Here is a 23,246-nt window from a genome sequence, read left to right as displayed (position 1 = left end):
CAACCTAATCCCACCGTTACATGGTCAAGGTTGACCGGGACCTCTCGGCAGCAGACCGATTCAATGGCAGGGTCCATGCTCCGGCAGCACCCACACGCACACCAGTCACCCCCACACGATCCGAAGGTGGAGCTGGAGCCTGAAAATTATCCCTCTCTACAGTGTGGCAGTCGGACACTACAGGCATGTCCCTCACAGGCTCAAACGCGGGTGTAGAAGACGTTCGCGTGTCTGCAGCAACGACCTAGTCCTACCATGCCAGTGACCGTCATCGGCGCTCTAATAAAATAAATAAAAGACGCATTTTCTTTTGATTTGATTGATTGATTTATTTTTGCGTTTTTTTTTTTTGCCATGGTCATAACTAACACGTTATCGATGTTGATTATTTCAGTTCAGTTCATCTTTAATATTGACAAAACTGGGCCAGTGTGACATAGATACTAAAAAGGAGTCGAAACTGATTTACAACCTCTGTGCTAAAATATCAACTAGTTCTCAACTGCAGAACGAGCGTCAAACTGTTGCCAGTTCCATTTCCCATTCAAGGCAGAGGTGACGACGGCAGCAGCAGTATCATCTCAGCTGCCATCAAGTTTCCAATCAATTTTCTATTGTCCATTTCCCAAACTTGCAACATCAAAACCCTCAGCCCTCTGCCGACCATTGGCTATCGATCCTCGTTGGCTGCTCCTGCTGAGTCCCGCTGTCTTCACAATCACCGCCGCTAAAGCCAAGCTCTAAGGTAGAGGCTGAAAGGCAGGTTTTTAGCAGAGATCGCCTCACAGACAGTCCAATGCCATTTAACAATCGATTTGGAAGTGCAGTGCCTGAATGTCTGTATGTGATCATCCAGAAAGAAATCCCTCTTTACAGCTAACTAGAGACTGGACATGGAGACTAAGAGAATGCATTCGCTCCTGCTGCCTTCATGCGAGCCCAGTTAAAGACGCTGATGTTGTGTGTGTCCAGTTGAAACCAGTTAATCTCTCATGGAACTGGACAGGGGAGGGTTTTCTATAGGCTGTCAGGTGGAGGGATTGTCAGTAGATCCCAGGCCTTTATCATAAGACTTTTTGATATGAAGAAGAAATGGGTTTTTCAGCTGCTACCAGGCTAGAATGCCAGTCAAGTAGGAATGCCCAACGCTGTATGGTCGAGGGCACTATTCAAAAGCACTCAACCATACACATGCTCCATCTCCCCTGCTCTTTTTAACCTCCTTATGTTCTCCATTGGGTTTTATCAACAGACAAACTGTCTGACAGACAATCAAACAGTGGTCGTCTTCATGATTGACTTTCAAAAAATGTCTTACGAGTCCCTCGGCGTGAAATGAGGATAAACGGTAAACAAAGGCAGTGCACAGAGCTTCAATCCCCCTGTCCGGCCAGGTCACGGCTCTGCAGGCATGGGGAAACCTGGGCAAAGGGACAGCCCACGTGAGGTCACCCAGAAGAGAGGAGCAGACAACAGGGCAGGGTATAAAGATATGTAAATAATAATAATAATAATAATACATTTAATTTAGAGGCGCCTTTCAAGACACCCAAGGTCACCTTACAGAGCATATAGTCATCATACATTTTTTAAAAAGCAAGACATTGTGGAAAAAATAAATAAATAAATAAACATAAGCAATAAGAAATAAATAAAATAAAAAAACAACAACAATCAAAACAGTGATCAGTTAGACGTTGTGTGCGAGTTTGAACAAGTGAGTTTTGAGTTGTGACTTGAAGGTTGAAATGGTGTCTGACTGTTTTATGTGTGGGGGGAGGGAGTTCCAGAGCCTGGGTGCTGAACAGCTGAATGACCCATTGAAGTGAGTCGTGATGTGGGGATACATAGTAGTCCAGCAGAGGTTGAGCGGAGGGAGCGTGTACATTTGAATCCTTCTATTTACTCTTACTCCATGTTCTATGTCCTCCTGCTCCTTTAATTTATTCTCACAAAGAACTACCTGGATGTTCTCAACCACTGATTTTGTAAATAGTTGTATTTAATTTCCAATATTATTTTTATCTCCTAGAAGAATGAGCTCGGTCCAGACCTCGGTAACCTCATAGATGGCTACGGGCATGCTTGTCTTGCTAATTGCCATTGTATCTGCGCAATGAAGAGGGATTTGCATTCCAGTGCTTAAACATGAAGTTCCTAATGAGTGCCCGATGTAAAGCCCATATGGTCATTTACATTAGAGGTTTGAGTCAAATAACCTCGTTAAGAAATAAACGTTGGCAGCACTTCATGAGTGAATTTAAAACAAGGCAGAACGTTTTCCTGAATGTGCTCTCGTCCATGGAACGATGATCCTGAGCCTCTGCGTCTAAATTAATTGCTTTTATAAATGTGAGATGCCTTGTTCTCTAAACCTGTCAAAAGTTGAGGGTTCTCCAAAAGCTTGAGTCTGCATTATCTCCAATTCCTCACATTGAACATTGTACTTTCTAAACAATTTAGTCACGAATTCCAGCATTGGCCGGCAATTGTCAGCATTTGGGTTGCAGGTAGAGATTCATATTAAGATGCTTATTCTACAGAGATGCTTATTTGTGCTATTTTGAAACATATAACCGCATTTTGCCACTCCTGGAGCTTATCAAAAATGCGGCCTTATTTTCTATAACCGTTCATCCTGATAAAGTTGATTGCAATATTGTAAATGTACAACGCAAACGTAAAAGACTGTAAATGTAACATTCATGATAAACTTGCACGTATAAAATGTTTGACCTCTTCTGTATTCTCGGTGGCTTAAAGAATATAAAGTTCAAGTTAAACAAAGTATATAAATGGTGTTGCATAAATATGCTTAGGCTAGCTGCATTTTTATTTCAAATAAAATATAATGATTTCACAAGTACCACTGTTAAACTGTTATTGTGCAGGCTCCAGTAGCCAGGTCTAGGTCATTTTGTAGAACAAGCTGCTCAGCCTGTTCTGGAGTCAGATTGCTGCGCTGTGCTGTCCCTTTACCCAGCTCTTGGAGCCATATAGGAAGAAATGTGTGATTTTTTAATAATCTATTGATTATTCAATTGATTTGTATATAATATCTGAATGAGATTATGCATCATGAAGAAGGTTGATTATTCAATTATTGAATGTACTGCATTAAAGACATGTTCCCTCCCTCTTTTGTACCTGCCGATATCCCTCCAATGGTGGGGTTACCGGGATATTTTGATGGCTTATAGCGTCATAATCCTTTGGTTTGATTTGGAATATGAAGAGATGCCTTGCAGATACAGTCTTCTCATAATATAATGAGCATTATATATTTAATTTTCAACGTTGGTCAAGCCATTATCTTATGGATTACTTACACTATTTATAGGAGTGTAAATATAAACCCTGTCTGTGTCCATGTCTCTCTTTCTCTGCAAAAGCTGCCTCAACTGACATCGTCAGTTGGAAGTCCCTATCCCGTCAATATGAACCCTGTCTGTCTGTCTCTATATCCCTCTCTCTCCTGCTCTCTATCCAACTATCTCGCTCTTTCTCAGCGAAAGGTGTCCCCCTCTTAAAAGGAGCATGTGATCGTCAATTGGAAGTCACTATTTCAAGTTTCAATATAAACCCTGTCTGTCCGTCTGTCTCCACGTCCATACCTCTCTTTCTCAGCGCAACCTGTCTCACTCTTAGGAGCAACATGATCGTCAGTTGGTCTCCATCCCGAGTGTCGATATAAACCCTGTTTCTGTCTGTTTCTGTCTCTCTGTTCCCAGTTCTTTACCGGTTGGTGGGTGATGATTGACGCGGCGACCATCTACACAACACAGGAGCAGATGAACCACGCCTTCCACACGTGTGGCGTCTTCTCCACCATCGCTTTCTTCATGTGAGCCCGCTGTCTTTCTCTCTCTGACGTCCATGTTCTTGTTGGTTGGAAGACAAGCTGTGCAAATCTGGCAGCAATTAGCGCTGGACTATATTCAGTTCTGTAATAGCCTGCACATTACATTTGGATCATAATGAAAGGTTATTCACATATAGGTACAAAATTAAAACCTTTAAAATGAAGTCTACTAAATTACATTATTTACATTACATTTTACACTATTCCCAGAAGACTCCATTTCTCCATCATTGGTTCACTTGAGGTGCAGTGTGTAGATCTAGCAGGGAGGTGCAGAGTTCAACCAACTGAATCACCCTCCCCCACCCCTGCCTTTCCATTGACTTCAGAGAAGCTACGGTGGCCTCTACTGGCCTGGCAAGGTGACAGCTCCAAAGAAAGAAATGACCCTAAAGAAATAGCTCTCTAATCACTCTAAAAAGACAGCTTCTCCGGCTGAACCCGGTCTCTAGGGTTCATTATGGGTGCCTACCTGGTTAGCACAGAAGGTGTCTAAGCCACAGAGAGTATGGAAATAGATGCACACTGGTATCTATCACTACAGTATGCTGATAATCATAAGGCATCTTTACACTGCCAACCCGGTACGGTCACGGCTTGGCGCAACCTGCCTTTCACTCACGGAGCCGGCTTACTTGGTTTGTTGGAGTAGACTGAAGAGTCACCTGTTCAGAGTTCACCTGGACTCTGAACAAGAGACCCAAGACTCACTTGTTCAGAGTTCACCTGTACTCCACATAGCCTCCCCCCAACTCCCCCACACCCCTCTGATGCACTAATTGCATATGTGTATGTCCTGGCACTTAATGTATGCACTTATTACTGTATCCTCACTCTAGACTCTGGAGAAAATGCCATTTTGATCTTATTAGACCTCAGTGCCGCCTTTGACACTGTCGACCACAACACCCTAGGTATTCTCTCCCACTACGTCAAACCCCACACCAGAAACCTGGGTGTCATCTTTGACTCGAATTTCTGCTTTGACAAGCAAATTGCTGCTGTAGTAAAGAGCAGTTTTTACCAGCTCAGAGTCATTGCTAAGATGAAACCCCATCTATCATTTCACAAAAATGGAAAAAGTAATACACACCGGCTTCTTCACATCACAGCTGGATTACTGCAACTCCCTTTACCTAGGACTCCCTCAATCACTACTCTCTCGCCTTCAGTTGGTCCAGAACTCCGCAGCAAGGCTGCTGACTGGATCCAGAAGGCGGGATCATCTAACCCCCATCCTAGCACCCCTCCACTGGTTGCCCATCCAGCACAGAATTCATTTTAAAACCCTACTTATGGTATAGGGCCTGGCCCCGCCCTATATAACAGAGCTCATCCACCGCCACTCAGCTCCCAGGTCCCAATCATGTAGCATGGGTCTCCTGCACGTTCCGAGCACTAGATAGAAACAGAGGGGCGACAGGGCTGTTGCTGTGGCTGCCCCCCACCTTTGGAACACACTGGCGCCTTCAATTAGAGACGCTCCTTCCGTCACCATTTTTAAATCTAGGCTCAAAACACACCTCTTTTCCCTGGCCTTTCCTCCCCTTTTGTGATGTTCTTTATTTTAATATTTTTCATGTACTGTCTATGCATGTGGCATGTTATGCCTTTTTATATGCCTTTTTGCACCATGTACGGCACTTAGGCCAGTGAAAACGGTTTGTAAATGTTCCTATGAATTTTACTTACTTATTGTATATGTGTACGTCCTGGACCTTAATGTACGCACTTATTTTATGTTGTACGTCCTGGCACTTAAAAAAAGGGTTAGCATTGCGTAGCGTCTTATCCTAGATATCTTTGTTGTGTACAGAGAATGGGTTAACATTGCGATTGTAAGTGCTTGGCAACAGTTTTTATGAATATCTTTGCTGAAATTTCTCTTTCTTCTGACAAATGTAGTAATTGTAAGTGGCTTTGGATGAAAGCTAAATGCCCTGAATGGAAATGTGAATTTAAGTCAACCTAAGTGGCATGTGTGAATCCACAGGATCAATGCTGTGTCTAATGGCCAGGTGAGGGGCGACACCTACGGAGAGGGCTGCTTCGGGAGGACGGGTATGTCAATGTCTCCATGCGTCGGGGAGCGTGTGCGTTCAGGGATGATTGATCTGGGAGGCGTGTGAAGAGAGGCGTGCTGATGGCGGGGTAATGAGCCTGCTCCTGTCCCCGCAGGCGTCCGTCTCTGGCTCTTCATGGGCTTCATGGTGATGTTCGGCTCCCTCATCGGCGCCATTTGGATCCTGTTCGGCGCGTACGTGACACAGGGTGAGTCTCTCTTTCTTTCTTTCTTTCTTTCTTTCTTTCTTTCTTTCTTTCTTTCTTTCTTTCTTTCTTCCCCCCCCCCCTCCCCAACATGTCTGCTCTCTGAAGACATCCCATTTACTGAGTCCACTGGTTCGTGGATGAACTCTTGTTCAAAACAAGTTGTACTTATTTCTGTGCTACTCAGTGCCAGGCCAAGGCTTGTGTATGCAGTCATGGGGCCCTATCTTGCACCCAGCGCAATTTACTTTCTACACTGACGCATGCCGGTGGTTGCACCCGGCGTAAAGCTGGTTTTCCCCCGCAGCAAACTCACACCACTACACTTGCGCCATGATAGCCGTGTTGGCGAAAAGCAGAGGCGTGTCCCGGCGCAAATGATACATAGTGCTATCTTACAGAACGATAAAGCAATCGCGCCACTGACCGGCACAGACCTCGCCTAAGTGCCCTAGCGGATAGCGCAGTTGGTGTTGCTATTTTGACGTTCCTAGGAAGGTTGGAACTGTAACATAAGCTTACACACACGTAGGCTATACACAGCACAAACATGCAAACAATTAGCCTAATTTAAATATTATGATGTCAAAGATTATTCATATGTGTGAAACTGCATAGAAATAGCATGTGGATTGTGGATTTTTCTTTTTTCCATAGGGGCTGCATATCACACACACACACGCGTATGTGAAAGCATTGCAAACCCACTGTATGTATGGAAATATGTCCATGATTGGTTAATTAACATCCACTGTTCATCTCCTTGGAGGGTAGAGAGGAGAGGTTTTTCTTTACATTTGAATGTTGGGTGGAGAGGATTATGGACACTATTAAAAAACAATTTGCTATTTTGAGGTCTGTGGTGCAGTTATGTAATTTAACTCTTATTAGGATATTTAATATCCATCTCTGCGTGCATTTTTATATATAGTTAATATCCCTCTCTGCGTGCATAGAGGGGTTGCTATGGTTACTTATTTTAGAGACGATACGCCAGCTAGCGCATTAATTGACAACGGTAAACAGACAATTTGACGGAACTACTTGTCCAGGTGTCCGTGTATCAGGAGTTAATGCACACCAAGCAGAATCGAGTATTCCCGCAGACCGTGGTATAAAAAAATATATTATATATAGAACGTTATAAGACGCCGAGAATTGGCGCGCTGCCAGCCGCTGTCACCGAGTGTGAGAGGAGAGTTGACGGAGAAGATGGCGGTTGACCTAGTTTCAAAGTTAATACCGTTTATACCGGTAATACCGGTGTTGACACGAGCGTATTACTCGGTGTGAAAATGTCCACACCGTGGCAACCCTAGTTCCAGCATTCTCATATATTCTCGTTTTTTACATTTCTCACAGTGCAAATATGTTTTTGAATGAGTTTCTGAAAATGGTGTTTTAAGATGGGACATATGTAATTATAATTTGTAATCCCTTGTTGCAAATATAACAACCAAAAAAATGCTTAAAATGTTGATGCATGATTGTGGACTATATGGAAAACAGTACAATTCCAGGTCATCTGTCAATGTTTTTGGTCGCTGTGTAATAATTCTGCTTAATTTTTAATATATTGTTGCTTAAGGCAAACTAATTAACGAGAAAATGTCAAACTGGCACTTCACGTTGAAAAGGTGGCTGAACCCTGGTGTAGATGCATGTCATTATGGAGCTCTGGGTTTTGGCCCGTTGGCCTTGCGGTCTCTTTGTCTCTCGTTCTCTGGACCTCAGTGTCTCTCGGTCTCTCTGTCCCTCTGTCTCAGCTTCTCAGTCTCTTTGTCTCTCGTTCTCTGGACCTCTGTGTCTCTCGGCCTGTTTGTCCCTCTGTCTCAGCGTCTCGGTCTCTTTGTCCCTTGTTCTCTGGACCTCGGTGTCTCTTGGTCTCAGTACCTCTGGGCCTCTCTGTATCTCTGATCTCTTGTCTCTCTTGCCTCTCGGTCTTTCTGATCACTTGGCTCTCTTGCCTCTCGGTCTTACTGATCTCTTGTTTCTCTTGCCTCTTGGACTCTCTTATCTCTTGTCTCTCTTGCCTCTAGGTCTCTCTGATCTCCTGTCTCCTCTTGCCTTTCGGCCTCTCTTATCTCTTGGCTCTCTTGCCTCTCGGTCTCTCTGATCTCTTGTCTCTCTTGCCTCTTGGTCTCTATGATCTCTTGTATCTCTTGCCTCTCGCTCTCTCTGATCTCTTGTCTCTCTTGCCTCTCGGTCTCTGATATCTTGTCTCTCTTTCCTCTCGCTCCCTCTGATCTCCACTTCCTCTCAGTCCCTCTGATTTATTGTCGCTCTTGCCTCTCGGTCTCTCTGATCTCTTGTCTCTCTTGCCTCTCTGTCTTTTTGATCTCTTGCCTCTCGGTCTCTTGTCTCTCTTGCCTCTTAGTCTCTCTGATCTCTTGTCTCTCTTAACTCTCACTCTCTCTGATCCCTTGTCTCTCTGGCCTCTTGGTCTCTGATCTCTTGTCTCTCTTGCCTCTCGGTCTCTCTGATCTCTGTCTCTTGTCTCTCAGTCTCTCTAATCACTTGTCTCTCTTGCCTCTCAGTCTCTCTGATCTCTTATATCTCTTGCCTCTCGGTCTCTCTGATCTCATATGTCTTACCTCTTGGTCTCTCTGATCTCTTGTCTCTCTGGCCTCTCAGTCTCTTTGATCGTTTGTCTCTCTTTACTCTCGCTCTCTCTGATCTCTTCTCTCTTGCCTCTCGGTCTCTCTTATCTCTAGCCTCTCGGCCTCTCTGATCTCTTGTCTCTCAGTCTTTTTGATCTCTGTCTCTCTTGTCTCTAAGTCTCTCTTATCGCCTGTCTCTCTTGCCCCTCAGTTTCTCTGATCTCTTGTATCTCTTGCCTCTCGGTCTCTCTTATCTCTAGCCTCTCGGCCTCTCTGATCTCTTGTCTCTCAGTCTTTTTGATCTCTGTCTCTCTTGTCTCTAAGTCTCTCTTATCGCCTGTCTCTCTTGCCCCTCAGTTTCTCTGATCTCTTGTATCTCTTGCCTCTCGGTCTCTCTGATCTCTTGTCTCTCTTGCCTCTCAGTCTCTCTGATTTCTTGTATCTCTTTACTCTCGCTCTCTCTGCTCTCTTTTCTCTCTTGCCTCTCGGTCTCTCTTATCTCTGGCCTCTCGCTCTCTCTAATCTCTGTCTCTCTTGTCTCTCAGTCTCTCTTATCACTTGTCTCTCTTGCCACTCAGTCTCTCTGATCTCTTGCCTCTCGGTCTCTCTGATCTCTTATATCTCTTGCCTCTCTGTCTCTCTGATCTCTTGTCTCTCTGATCTCTTGTCACTCTTGCCTCTCAGTCTCTCTGATCTCTTGTATCTCTTTACTCTCGCTCTCTCTGATCTTTTGTCTCTCTTGCCTCTCGGTCTCTCTTATCTCTGGCCTCTCGCTCTCTCTAATCTCTGTCTCTCTTGTCTCTCAGTCTCTCTTATCACTTGTCTCTCTTGCCTCTCAGTCTCTCTGATCTCTTGCCTCTCGGTCTCTCTGATCTCTTGCCTCTCTGATCTCTTGTCTCTCTGATCTCTTGTCTCTCTTGCCTCTCAGTCTCTCTGATCTCTTGTATCTCTTTACTCTCGCTCTCTCTGATCTCTTGTCTCTCTTGCATCTCGGTCTCTCTTATCTCTGGCCTCTCGATCTCTCTACTCTCTGTCTCTCTTGTCCCTCAGTCTCTGTTATCACTTGTCTCTCTTGCCTCTCGGTCTCTCTGATCTCTTGCCTCTCGGTCTCTCTGATCTCTTATATCTCTTGCCTCTCTCTCTCTGATCTCTTGTCTCTCTGATCTCTTGTCTCTCTTGCCTCTCAGCACATTAGCCTCTGCCTCTCGGTCCCTCTCTGTTATTGAGTATATCATACTCAATAACAGAGTGGTATTCATATCAAATGACTACCTTCCTTGCTTTGTTGCTAGTTAATGAAATAAGCTTTGTATACATGAATGAATTGTATTCTCCTTGAGGTCGCTCCGTTCCTCCCTCAATGTGAAAGGTGTAATGTGAGTTTCCCTTTGCTTTCTTAAATAATACCGAAAAATTAAGAATATGAGAATGACTTTTGGTCTTTATTTCTTTGCATCGTTGGATGATTGTGCTCCTACAATTAAACTATAAAAGCTATGAATAGTGGTTGTTCCTTGAAGATGCTTGGTAAAGGCTGCCAGTGTGTCCTAAATGCTCAATGAAATAATTTGCCTTCAAGAATTGCCTGAAAGGAAAAATGGCATCACTATATCCCATTCAAACAATGGATTTCAACTCCTAAAGATTCTTGTTCAAACAACCTCAATAGAGTTGTTTTCCTTCGTGATTTTTGTGATCAACTACTTGATAGCATCTCCTTCTTTAAACGATTGCTGTGATTGTTTTTGATTCATCCTTCAACCAAATGAACCAGGTTGTAAATTGTTTTAGCATTATATATTTTAACATTTTATTTTTATTTTGGAAAAATGCTGTATTTGCTCTCTTTGTTTGCTTAATCTTGTCATGTTATAAAGTTCTGTCTTGGTTCTTCATCAATGCAAGGATAGAAGTGATATTTATCTTGTGCTTTTATTTTGTAGGGAAGGAAGTTGCTCCGGGCCTGGCTGTGTTCTTCCAGAATGCTTTCATCTTCTTCAGGTCAGGAATCAGAGCGCTCTGATCGACAGCCTCCTGGCTTTCATTTAGTTCATATCAGAGAACTATATGTAACATCTCATCTATCATGTAATATTATATTATACAATGATGTAATGTACTGTCATATATTAAAGGATAAGTTCACCAATTTTGGTCAAAGGGCCAGACCCAGGGGTTTTTAAAGTGCGAGGGAGTGAGCCCCCCCTCAGAGAACCAATAAACGGCTGTGCCCCCCCCCCCCCCCCCCCCCAACACGTTTTTTGAAAGAACTTTTAATTTGAGATATTTTTATTATTTTAATAAAGAAAAAAATTAAAATTCCAAACATCTCTATTCATTTTTAAAGATATTATTATTCTTTTACACATTTTAAATACATTTTTAATAAATTTTAAACATCTTTGTCCGTTTTTGAACATATTTTAAACGCATTTTAGCATCTTTATCTGCATAAAAATCCATCTGTTAACTGCAGTTTAGCCACCTTTTGGCATTTTTTCTCACGTCGCACCCCTCTGAAGAACTCTAGTGCCCCCTAGGGGAGGCGCGTCTAATAGTTTGAAAAACCCTGGTCTAAACCACCTGTGGATATAATGGTGTCCTCCCTCTGGGACCAATAGGTAGTAGAGGACTGTGGTGAAGCCACTATGTGTGTACGACTAACTGTGTGTGTCTTTCATCATCTCTCTGTTGACTCTCACTCCTGTATCTCTCTCCCTCTGCAGCACTCTCATCTTCAAGTTTGGGCGGACAGAAGATCTGTGGGGTTAGGGTCCTTGCCCCATCCCCCCCCCCCCAATCTTCATCTACAACTTTTTTTTTTGCTTTAATTTCAAATGTTTCTTCACGTTTCTAATCACGCTGTACGTGCCAGTTTTGAACCCTGAGCTGGACAGTGTTTATTACAGATGCCACATCCTGATGTGCCTTCAGGGTCCAGCAACATCAAGGCTACAATAAGGAACATGATTCAGCTTAGTAAATGCATTTATCTGAACAATTAACTCATTTTCGCTATGACATGGACACTAAAGGCTTAGTTATGGTTCCACGTCTACTTTTTTTTCTCCGCGCAAGGGGGTTTACGGACCCATTACGTCCTTGCGGACCCTCCTTGCATCCGATGCAGAACCAAAACAGGTTCAGGACCGCGTCGAATCGTCTGTGTGGTCATTGCGTTGCGTCGACGTGGAACCATTACTAAGCCTTTAGGCTAACGTCGCTATATGTTATATACTGAGCTGTATGCTGCTTACATAGAGGAGCGGTGTGGTCCATCTGGGTTTGGGTCTTTTTGTAATTTCCTAAATCTGTATTCAGTCCACAAGCTTATCACATTTAGGTGTTATTTATTCAGGGGATCAATATGTATTTATCTACTTTCTGTCAAACGCACAGCTAGGATCATCGAAACTGTTGTTTTAATTTTGGACCAAGCGTGTTGATTCTTTGGTGCAAGAGGTTCCTTAAATGGCCTGGGGTTGTTAATGGTGAACTTGTCTATTCAGAATGCTGTAATTAGATGTAGTGTTCAGTAGATTGTTAAATGCTAAAGCCATCAGGGACGGTGCCATCATTGTAGACACAATGCGTATCACAAATGCTCCTCTGATTGGCCAGAGGATGACAGTTGCCATATAGACGTGGAGTAGACGTCCTGTCTGAGGCTGATCTCAGTGGTCGTCAGTGCAGGACGAGTGTCGATCCCAACCTACGCTTCAGAGCGTCTCCCCTCGCTACGCGCTCAGCCATTCGAACACTTTTTTTGTTCCAGCATCTGCTGCAAACTTTGTCGTCTTTCACTGTCCCGCAATTCACTTCCAATCACGCTTGTTTTCATGGCGACTGCATCACCTGTCCAACCCTTCCTCTCTGGGGAAATCAGGCCTCTGTCCTCAACACTGGGCCGGTGGTCATGGAGGCGTCTGTCGGGGAGCTGGAGATGAACACGGACTGACCTGGAGCTCCCGGCCCTGACTGTTCGCTCCCTGGGGTCCATCCCACTGCTTGGGATGGGAATTACTAATATCTATTATAAGTGCTGAAGAATATGTATGGATAAAAGGGAAAATAAGCAACAGAGGTTCATGTATTAGTCCCCACCAGACTAGGAACCAGGTGGTGGTGGCGGAGAGGGCCAGGACTTAACAATCCATCCATGTGACCTTCTAACCCTGGACCTCTGTATCAAGGCTGTGGTGTGGAACAATTAGCAATCAAAGTTTCTTCCATTTATTCGCAATCCTGATACATTCACCATGACCACAGACATGTCAACATTAAGGGATGGCCACGGGCCAGTTTGACCAGTTGACCTAGGCAGTGTTTTGATGTGCTGCTTCACATTTGATACCGGCGAGATAACAGCTGCTGTTCGGAGTGGTGAGGGTGTGATGCCGATCCGAAGGGAAGACCCTGACCCTGACCCTCATTTTGTATCCAAACCAAATTACTTCTGAATACTTTTAAACCATTGTGAATAAAAGTACACATGCTCTAGTCAGTTATTTTACTATCAAGTTTTATTTAATAAATTATGTAAACGGATGTCATACCAGTGCCCCAGTTTAATCAAATCGAAATCAAGTTTGGTTGTGTGCATAATCTAGTGGTCAATAATAGGTTACATGAAGTCAAGTAAATGAACACTGCTGGTGGTGGTACAGCCGTCACTAGTGGCCGCCACACAATTATGTCATGAATTAAATGACTGTTCTGAAGTTTTTGTAGAACATTAAAAAATGTGTAAATAAAAAATCATAGTTGGTAATGGTTCATCCTAAAAAAATGACTGCAAGAGCTCCGTTCTCATTAGTGTTCTCTGGGAGTCCGCTGTGAAGGGATGGCTTGGGGAAGGCTCAGGCGGAGGGTTGGATGAGGGAGATGCGGTCGCACTGCTCATCGATGGGTTTGTAGGTGAGAGCCGGATCCACGGGACGAAGCTCTCTGATGCACTAATGAAAGAGTTAAACACATCAACACACCGTGGAAGCACGGTGACCCCCAAACCACCCGAGACCCCTCCTCTGACCAAAGAGCCGGTGAGCCCCCTGATTCAGATGGAATTCGAACCGAGTTTGAGGAAAGAGGTTGTTATCTCTATGTTTACGACCCACGCCAACTCTATGAAACGTTTTTAGTAATGTTGCATATGAAATCTGCCACACACACCGTAATGTTACACAAGAATCGTCCGAAATGCCAAACCAGGTTCATGTATTAGTCCCCACCAGACTAGGAACCAGGTGGTGGTGGCGGAGAGGGCCAGGACTTAACAATCCATCCATGTGACCTTCTAACCCTGGACCTCTGTATCAAGGCTGTGGTGTGGAAGAATTAGCAATCAAAGTTTCTTCCATTTATTCGCAATCCTGATACATTCACCATGACCACAGACATGTCAACATTAAGGGATGGCCACGGGCCAGTTTGACCAGTTGACCTAGGCAGTGTTTTGATGCGCTGCTTCACATTTGATACCGGCGAGATAACAGCTGCTGTTCGGAGTGGTGAGGGTGTGATGCCGATCCGAAGGGAAGACCCTGACCCTCATTTTGTATCCAAACCAAATTACTTCTGAATACTTTTAAACCATTGTGAATAAAAGTACACATGCTCTAGTCAGTTATTTTACTATCAAGTTTTATTTAATAAATTATGTAAATGGATGTCATACCAGTGCCCCAGTTTAATCAAATCGAAATCAAGTTTGGTTGTGTGCATAATCTAGTGGTCAATAATAGGTTACATGAAGTCAAGTAAATGAACACTGCTGGTGGTGGTACAGCCGTCACTAGTGGCCGCCACAAAATTATGTCATGAATTAAATGACTGTTCTGAAGTTTTTGTAGAACATTAAAAAATGTGTAAATAAAAAATCATAGTTGGTAATGGTTCATCCTAAAAAAATGACTGCAAGAGCTCCGTTCTCATTAGTGTTCTCTGGGAGTCCGCTGTGAAGGGATGGCTTGGGGAAGGCTCAGGCGGAGGGTTGGATGAGGGAGATGCGGTCGCACTGCTCATCGATGGGTTTGTAGGTGAGAGCCGGATCCACGGGACGAAGCTCTCTGATGCACTAATGAAAGAGTTAAACACATCAACACACCGTGGAAGCACGGTGACCCCCAAACCACCCGAGACCCCTCCTCTGACCAAAGAGCCGGTGAGCCCCCTGATTCAGATGGAATTCGAACCGAGTTTGAGGAAAGAGGTTGTTATCTCTATGTTTACGACCCACGCCAACTCTATGAAACGTTTTTAGTAATGTTGCATATGAAATCTGCCACACACACCGTAATGTTACACAAGAATCGTCCGAAATGCCAAACCTTCTCTCGGACGCCGCAGTCGTCTGCTGCCCAGAGAGAGCTCCTCACACACACACACACACCCCCCAGACAGAGCTCCACGCGTCCACTCCCCCCCCAGACAGCTCCACGCGTCCACAGCCCCCCCAGACAGCTCCACGCGTCCACACACCCCCCAGACAGAGCTTCACGCGTCCACACTCCCCCCTCAGACAGCTCTACACACACACCGCCCGGACAGAGCTCTACACACACACCGCCCGGACAGAGCTCTACACACACACCGCCCGTACAGAGCTCTACACACACACCGCCCGGACAGAGCTCTACACACACACCGCCCGTACAGAGCTCTACACACACACCGCCCGGACAGAGCTCTACACACACACCGCCCGGACAGAGCTCTACACACACACCGCCCGGACAGAGCTCTACACACACACCGCCCGGACAGAGCTCACACCGTTCCGCCGGTGCCTCATGGTCGTGACGTCAGACGACCTGGTAGAAGGCTGTCTGACGTCACGTGAAGAGGCCCGCGCTCAGCAGCGTGGAACGGCTACGTGGTGTTTAGGGATAAGGACAAAAACCAAATTGGAGACCTTACAGTATTTCAGTAACAGATAAACTGGCAGTTCCTTTTGCTATGTTGAATATATAACACAAATGACAACGATTAAAGCAAAACAAAAGTTAACTGGATCGATAAAGACAATATGCAACATAGTTTTGAGTGAAATGTGCGCTAGAACACATTCTGCCCTGTAGACGTTGACTTTAAGGTTGGCTACAGGAATAAGGCTCGTTTTTCTTAATCTTGAAATAGGGAATCTTGCATGTTTTAAATAGTTTGTCATTATGCTATAATTATAACGGTAATACCTGGACACCATGCGAGTGTCACAACAGTAAAGTCACAGGGCAAAACGGAAATAGCAGAATAGGCTAAACTTGAATGATGTGATTTGTGTCTGTGTGATGGTTTGGTTTGTGTCCGTGTGTGATGGTTTGGTTTGTGTCTGTGATGGTTTGGTTTGTGTCTGTGTGATGGTTTGGTTTGTGTGTGATAGTTTGGTTTGTGTCTGTGTGTGATGGTTTGGTTTGCGTCTGTGTGATAGTTTGGTTTGTGTGTGATAGTTTGGTTTGTGTCTGTGTGATAGTTTGGTTCGTGTCTGTGTGATAGTTTGGTTTGTGTCTGATGGTTTGGTTTGTCTGTGATAGTTTGGTTTGTGTCTTTGTGATGGTTTGGTTTGTGTCTTTGTGATGGTTTGGTTTGTGTCTGTGTGATGGTTTGGTTTGTGTTTGTGTGATGGTTTGGTTTTTGTCTGCGTGTGATGGTTTGGTTTGTGTCTGTGATGGTTTGGTTTTTGTCTGTGTGATAGTTTGGTTTGTTTTTGTGTGTGATAGTTTGGTTTGTGTCTGTGTGATGGTTTGGTTTGTGTCTGTGTGATGGTTTGGTTTGTGTCTGTGTGATGGTTTGGTTTGTGTCTGTGTGTGATGGTTTGGTTTGTGGCCGCGTGTGATGGTTTGGTTTGTGTCTGTGTGTGATGGTTTGGTTTGTGGCTGCGTGTGATAGTGTGTATCTGTGGATAACTACTGCTCTCACATTTGGTTCCACATAGGGCGGTCGCATCCACTCCTTGATCCTACGGCTCTGGAAGAGAAGGAAGTAGATCACTGACAGAACCACCAGCACCGCCGTGACGGAGATCACCAGAACCAGGGTGACCAACAGCTGCCTGGCCCGCTCACCTGGGACACACACACACACACACACACACACACACACACACACACACACACACACACACACACACACACACACACACACACACACACACACACACACACACACACACACACACACACAATAAGGTTTACTGTATTCACGCAATCAGCATTTACATTAATCGCTCATCATTTTGGCACAAAGCTCCAGGAGCAAAGCCTACCCGATTGGGGAATGTCTTGACACTTGACACAGCTGGGGAGCCCTATGCGGACCCCGTGGTAGACGAGGCCCACTCTGACACAGTACCGCCCCCCCTCCTCCAGCTCCTTGATCACCAGCGACGACGGAGATTGGCCGTACTCCTGGCGGGGAAGGTATGCAAAGGACACACTTGACAAGAACTCAAACCTCAACCTGCCAAAGGAGGGGGAAGTTCAACATTGATCACAATGCAAAGATACTGCAACACTCTGCTAGTGACAACACCCCCACCTCCCACGTCTTTTGTGTCTATTTGAATGGATATTACGTAGCCTATGACAAACTGGCCAACCGTTGTATGGCCTGGTAGGATGTGCCAGCCTAAAAGGATCTGATAGAAGAGCCTGTTGCTCCTAGCTTCTAGAGCAGGAGTCAGCCACCTTTTCAACATGCAGTGCCAGTTTGACATCTTCTCGTTAATGAGTGTGCCGCAACAATATATTAATATTAAGATGAATTATGACACAGCAACCAAAAACATTTCCAGAAGACCTGGGATTGTATTATTTCCATATAGTCCAGAATCATGCATCGAGATTTTAAACGTTTTTTTGGTTGTTATATTTGCAACATGGGCTTACAAATTATAATTACATACGTCCCATCTTAAAACACCTTTTTCAGAAACTCATTCAAAAACATATTTGCACTGTGAGAAATGTAAAAAACGAGAATATATGAGAATGTTGGAAACATCCACATCAATACCTTTAAGGCATACAGCTTTGCAAAACCATGTGAAGGCGATGCATACAGGCCACTTGCAACAATATTTTTTTATTTCCCTATTACTCACAACAGGTTTAAAAAGTGCACAATTTTTGCAAAGTGCAAAAAAGTCTGTAGTAGTCATTATGCTGCCGCATTGTGCGGTGACATTTTTTAATAATAATAACAAAAAATAAATTTATTTTATTTTATTTATTTTTTTAAGTGTGCCAATGATTATGCTGCCCCGTGCCAGTGGTGGCACGCGTGCCTAGCATTGCCGACCCCTGTTCTAGAGACAAAAGACGGCAGGTAAATGGTTAGACTACGACTCGGCCCACCCTTTGGAGGATCCCATCTCGAACTATCTTCTGTTTGTGTTGGGGAGTGAACCTCCATGGCAGGTTGAACACATCCAGCCTGGCTTCTGCCATCACCGCATCCGTTAAAGCACCACCAACACGTGACCCCTGGCTGGGTGAGGGCACCAGCGGAGTGTCGGGTGTTGGGGTTGCGCTACAAACACTCACCACAGCAGGCGCTCTACCCCTGACCCCTCCAGGTCCCCCCCTCTCTGATGGTGACCCCTGACCCCTCCAGGTACCCCCTCCCTGATGGTGACCCCTGACCCCTCCTCACCTTCAGGGGCTCCCCCTCCCTGACGGTGACCCCTGACCCCTCCTCACCTCCCTGTCGCCCCCTCCCTGACGGTGACCCCTGACCCCTCCTCACCTTCAGGGGCTCCCCCTCCCTGACGGTGACCCCTGACCCCTCCTCACCTCCCTGTCGCCCCCTCCCTGACGGTGACCCCTGACCCCTCCTCACCTCCAGGGGCTCCCCCTCCCGGGCCAGGTATACGAGGTATTTCATGAAGGCTCCGTACTCCAGGATGCGCGGGTGGTCCGCGCGGAGGAGCACAGTCAGGCTGCCGGGCTGGGCGCTCAGCTGGACCTCGGGGCTGCAGGAGGAACCTGAAGGGGGGAGGCACACAGGATTTGATGTCATGGACCTCCAGTCGGTGCCTGTATCTGTTCCTCTGAATCTAATGTGGGACCAATGACCATATACGGTTACTCAGTCATTTAGACGTCCTTTTAGGCCTTTTCGAACAATAATCTGTCTTGTAAGCGACGTTTCCCATGTAGAGGAGTATGGCCATGATTCTTCATCATTCGTTCCTTCCTAAAACTATAAGCCTAATTAAAACATAATAAACGGTTTAATTAAAGCGTACCGTGGTGGTGATAGTTTAATAATATTCTCTTGCAAAACAAAGTTGCTTCTTAAAACAGGACTGATTATTTCAGAATAGTCTTGGTATAAAAACTGGACATTGGACAATATTTATTTATATTCGGTATACTATTTGATCTCTGAAATTGATATGCGTTTTGCCCTAATAGTACATCTTGTGGCACTCTGCGTGTTCATGTGTGTTCTATGTGGAAACACTAGCCGCGTTTACATGGACACATCTGATCCGCATAGATTTCTATGCGGAATAGAAAATGATCATATATACGCCTCATTCGGAATACAATTATCTGTTCGGCATAGAATTCTATGCTGAATAGAAGAGGTGGTGTAGTCCGTTTTAATCGACATGTGTACACTTATTCCGAATAGATTGGGGTTTAACTTGGAGCAGCTGCAGTAGTTCGCAATTGGTCCACTGAGCTCCGTCGGTACTTTTATGCACACCGAACTTGACCGCTGTCAAGGAAAGTGGATTTATTGCCTGATTCACGTCTTTGTTACCACTCCGTAAGTGAACCTGGAAAGCGTGTCCGGTTGCTAAGGGACAGGACATGTGTGTTTATTAATGACGTGTTTGTGTATCGTAGTGTCCGCGCGCATCGGAGATAACTGTAAATGAGCAGGCTACTGGTAGTACTTTTGCAGACTGAACATTAAAATACTTCTTAACTTAGAGAGATGGCAGCTGCAGTAGTTCGCAATTGGACCTTCGGGGAGACAAATGTCAGACTCATCCTAAGATTTTCTCGCCATTCCTGGTCGTTAAATTCCCGTAAGACCACTCTCTGCCACCAGTCTTGGCTGCGGACTCGCATCCAAATTCCTCTTGTTTGTGGTGGAGGTGGGGGTAAATATAAAGATCGGACTCCTTCTTAATTGAAGGAGCAGGAAGAGAAAAGCTCTCTCCTGCTGTGCTATCATTAAAATCAAATTCACAATGCCAAATAATGATAAGATGTCCATTATGTCGCCGCCGGTCCAGAGATGTGTCAGGTGAGCGCGAGAGACATAACGGACACTTTTGTCACTTTTTGCCATGCATACAATACATTCGGATCACATTTTAGGAACAGATCTATTCCGCATAGAAATCTATGCGGATCAGATGTGCCATGTAAGCACGGCTACTGTCCAATGTGTAAACAGGACTTATATTAAATAAATCTCCTGTCAATGAGCAATTGAGACTTAATATATGAAACGTCTGGAAAACGAATCCATCCGGTTTTATGGCGGGCTACAATATAAAACAAGATAGGCAATAAAAGTGCGAATGTTGTTGCGTCATCATCACTCAAAACAAGCGTGTCATTACTTGAAATCACCTTCAAACGGGAAGCCCAGAAGTATCAATATAAACTAGAACATACATTTCCTGCAGAAAATGCGGTGAGTGCTGTAGTACAAAGTGAGGTTTAAAATATTTTTTAATAAAGCCACATAGATTAAGACATAAAGAAATGTTAAATGGGTTCAATCAAGTGAAGGGATTTGAACAAAAGTCCAAAAGTCTCAATGGAGTAAACAATGTAAACATGCACACCATTTAAGAAATGTAAATGGTTGGAAACAAATAAAGTGACAGCTGAATGAAAAGCGCATTGATAAAAATGCAGAAATGTAAAAGGAATTGAACTGAAGAATCTGAAAGGTCAAATGTATTGCCCTACACTGCTGGTGTGTGTGTGTGTGTGTGTGTGTGTGTGTGTGTGTGTGTGTGTGTGTGTGTGTGTGTGTGTGTGTGTGTGTGTGTGTGTGTGTGTGTGTGTGTGTGTGTGTGTGTGTGTGTGTGTGTGTGTGTCTTTAAGAGAATAGCGAGCTGGTTCGTGATTAAAACTGGCAGGAAACTAAACTGTGATTCTGAATAAAGCTTAAATTATATCGAAATTCCGTTTGGATATTATTGAAGATCATGTGTAGATTTGTTAAATGGTTGTAGATTTGTGTGTGGATTTGTTAAATGGTTTGAACTAAGGTAAACGGTTGAAAAATGATTGAGTTTCGATGTCTTAAGAAGTAGGAGTGTCAGAATGGGCAGACGTCTTCTAAGAAAACAGCTGAAAACGAAGCCGGTATGAAACTAAAACTGTGATTCTGAATATCTTATAAAGTATAAAATATAAAAGAAATTAAAGAAAAAAGAAGCGCGCGATTCCAAGCTATTCTGAACATTTTAGAATTTGAATGGAGTCTCTAGGTGAAAAATTGAGGAAGGAGATAGGTCCAGCGGTATAGTACAGCGGAAAACTGCCAACAAAGACCCCAGGACACACCTTCTGTTTACTTTAATGGCATGAGACTGAAACCTAACCAAGATGTTTCATATGAAACAAGATAGTCCTACGCCAATCCTATCATCTCTCTCTCACTACCTTGTTGGCTGCATGCTTCCTCAGGGTCAGAAGTCAAGCTGTGTCCATGTGCAAGAACACGAAGACGGACACAGCTAGCCTCCGCGTCCTGCATGGTTACATTACAGGAGGTCTGCTGGGTCTTGACACAAGGCAGGAAGTTGCTCCACCGCTCAGCTTCAAAGCTGTGGACACACACACACACACACACACACACACACACACACACACACACACACACACACACACACACACACACACACACACACACACACACACACACACACACACACACTTTAGCTGATGAGAAGAAATATAGGAATTACATCACAAGACTTGATAATAAGAGCATAGACCAATCACCCATTAGCATTGACATCCTGGTGAACATCAGACCAACTATGACTGTTCATAGGCATATGCAAAATGCAATACATCTATAGAGGAGCAGAACTTATAACAACTTCACTTATTTTCTCAAAAACTAAATAAATAGGATTTCTCATATTGTAGAATGTTTTCCCCGTAGCCTATGGGCAGTGGGCTGTTGATGTATGGAAGGTCATGGTTTCATCACAGAGCGCTCACCCTCTAAGCTGAACGGTGTAGGACAGACCGGTGTGGTTGGGCGGGGCGGACCACCGGAGGGGGTCAGCGTGTACCTGACTCGGCGGGGGGAGACGCTCTGCCCCCTGGAAGGACCATACTGACAGAAGACAGACGATATCAGGACAGAAGACAGACGATATCAGGACAGAAGACGGACCATCACTAGAGTGGCCGCATAGGGCTAGCCTTCATTGAATATTAACCTTTTGTATTACAGGTATAATATGTCATTTGGGAGGGGGGAGGGGGGGTAGGCTTTACAGTCTTTAAAATAGACAGTATATAATAAACTTAGCACAAAAAGTAAGGAAATTTGTGTTTGGTTGATTATTTCACTGTAGTAACAATGCTTTTTTGCAATAAATCTTATACCGTTGGAGAGCCTGTATAGTTCCCTTTCAAATGGTGCCCCATTTGTAAGGAACATGCACTTGTGGGATGAGCAGCAGAGCCGAGTATGTGGGTAGCACCCATGAAAAATGTACCAAATCTTCTCTGCCAAAGCAAACAAATTTCCTTACTTTTTGTGCTAAATTTACATGTTAAACTGACTTAACAAAGACAGTACATAATACAGGTTTAAATGACTTAACATAAGCTGTGTATAATACAGATTAACTAATTTAACATAGACTTTACTTAATACAGGTTAAACTGACTTAACAAAGACTACGAAGCCTGAACTGTCGTTCAGTCCTATGGATACAAAAACCTAAATAAAGACGGATCTGTCCCAGTAAAGTGTGTGTGCGCAACACCATCAGCTGGCGGCTGACGGGCCGCCTGTCGGAGAGTAGCGCATAATAGTGAGATAGATCGATATTTAAATATCTGCTGGATAAATGAGGGCTAATGGATCACTGTTTTTCGCGTGTTTCCCAATACGTTTCTCTGGGTTGAACCTTGTTGGAAATATTTGGATGATGCAAGTACACGACTAAAAAAAAAAATATATTTATATAACCTAGGTCTAGTCGTTTTTAGATATGTGTATGTGGCAATGTCACAAGAATACCTCAAAAAACAAATCGAAAGTACCTGGACTGACAAGCAGCAGCAGAAAGGACCACATCAGGGTCCACACTGGGGGTTGCAGGACGGCCACGGAACCACATCTGGCCATCATGTCACATCTCTCTATTTTCTCTATATTTAGTTGTCCATGTCGTCTGTGATCATCGCAATGTAGTGTTTAAGGTTCTTTGTACAACTTCTGTTACGCACCACCGATACAGCTGCTTCCTGTCTTCTTCTTCTCCTGCTTCTTCGTCTTCTTCTTCTTCTTTC

The 23,246-nt window shown here is 44.3% G+C and overlaps 2 protein-coding genes across 3 annotated transcripts in view; one reads left to right on the top strand and one right to left on the bottom strand.

The window, feature by feature from the left end:
• The window catches only part of LOC115529265 (transmembrane protein 50B), a 23,219-nt gene extending 8,820 nt beyond the window's left edge, over positions 1-14,399 (top strand). The window contains exons 3-8 of one of the 2 annotated variants that reach the window (XR_003973500.1): positions 3,732-3,844; positions 5,856-5,923; positions 6,041-6,133; positions 10,674-10,731; positions 11,457-12,814; positions 13,942-14,399. Coding sequence is in view for 1 of the 2 variants with exons in the window: in XM_030337860.1 (XP_030193720.1) it covers positions 3,732-3,844; positions 5,856-5,923; positions 6,041-6,133; positions 10,674-10,731; positions 11,457-11,502 (378 nt within the window). In the remaining variant the exon portion in view is untranslated. Of the gene's footprint in view, positions 1-3,731; positions 3,845-5,855; positions 5,924-6,040; positions 6,134-10,673; positions 10,732-11,456; positions 13,231-13,941 lie in introns of those variants that run through there. The other variant, XM_030337860.1, reaches the window with a different exon arrangement.
• ifngr2 (interferon gamma receptor 2) lies at positions 14,356-23,246 on the bottom strand. The gene is made up of 7 exons (XM_030337859.1): positions 22,998-23,246; positions 21,939-22,056; positions 21,372-21,535; positions 18,568-18,713; positions 16,994-17,135; positions 16,648-16,793; positions 14,356-14,806 (listed from the first exon to the last, which is right to left on the bottom strand). Exons 1-7 carry the CDS (start codon positions 23,083-23,085, stop codon positions 14,711-14,713), a joined length of 900 nt encoding a protein of 299 aa, XP_030193719.1. The 5' UTR covers positions 23,086-23,246; the 3' UTR covers positions 14,356-14,710.

Source organism: Gadus morhua, chromosome 17, assembly GCF_902167405.1.
Source record: "Gadus morhua chromosome 17, gadMor3.0, whole genome shotgun sequence".
NCBI classification, from domain to species: Eukaryota; Metazoa; Chordata; class Actinopteri; order Gadiformes; family Gadidae; genus Gadus; species Gadus morhua.
This window is presented reverse-complemented; position numbering and strand designations above follow the sequence as displayed.

Excerpts from the sequence above, each read along its gene's own strand:
- ifngr2 (XM_030337859.1), bottom strand. The coding sequence starts at position 23,085 with ATGATGGCCAGATGTGGTTCCGTGGCCGTCCTGCAACCCCCAGTGTGG. Across the intron at positions 22,057-22,997 it reads GCTGCTGCTTGTCAGTCCAG|TATGGTCCTTCCAGGGGGCA; the intron begins GTACTTTCGATT and ends GTCTTCTGTCAG. Across the intron at positions 21,536-21,938 it reads TACACCGTTCAGCTTAGAGG|CTTTGAAGCTGAGCGGTGGA; the intron begins GTGAGCGCTCTG and ends GTGTGTCCACAG.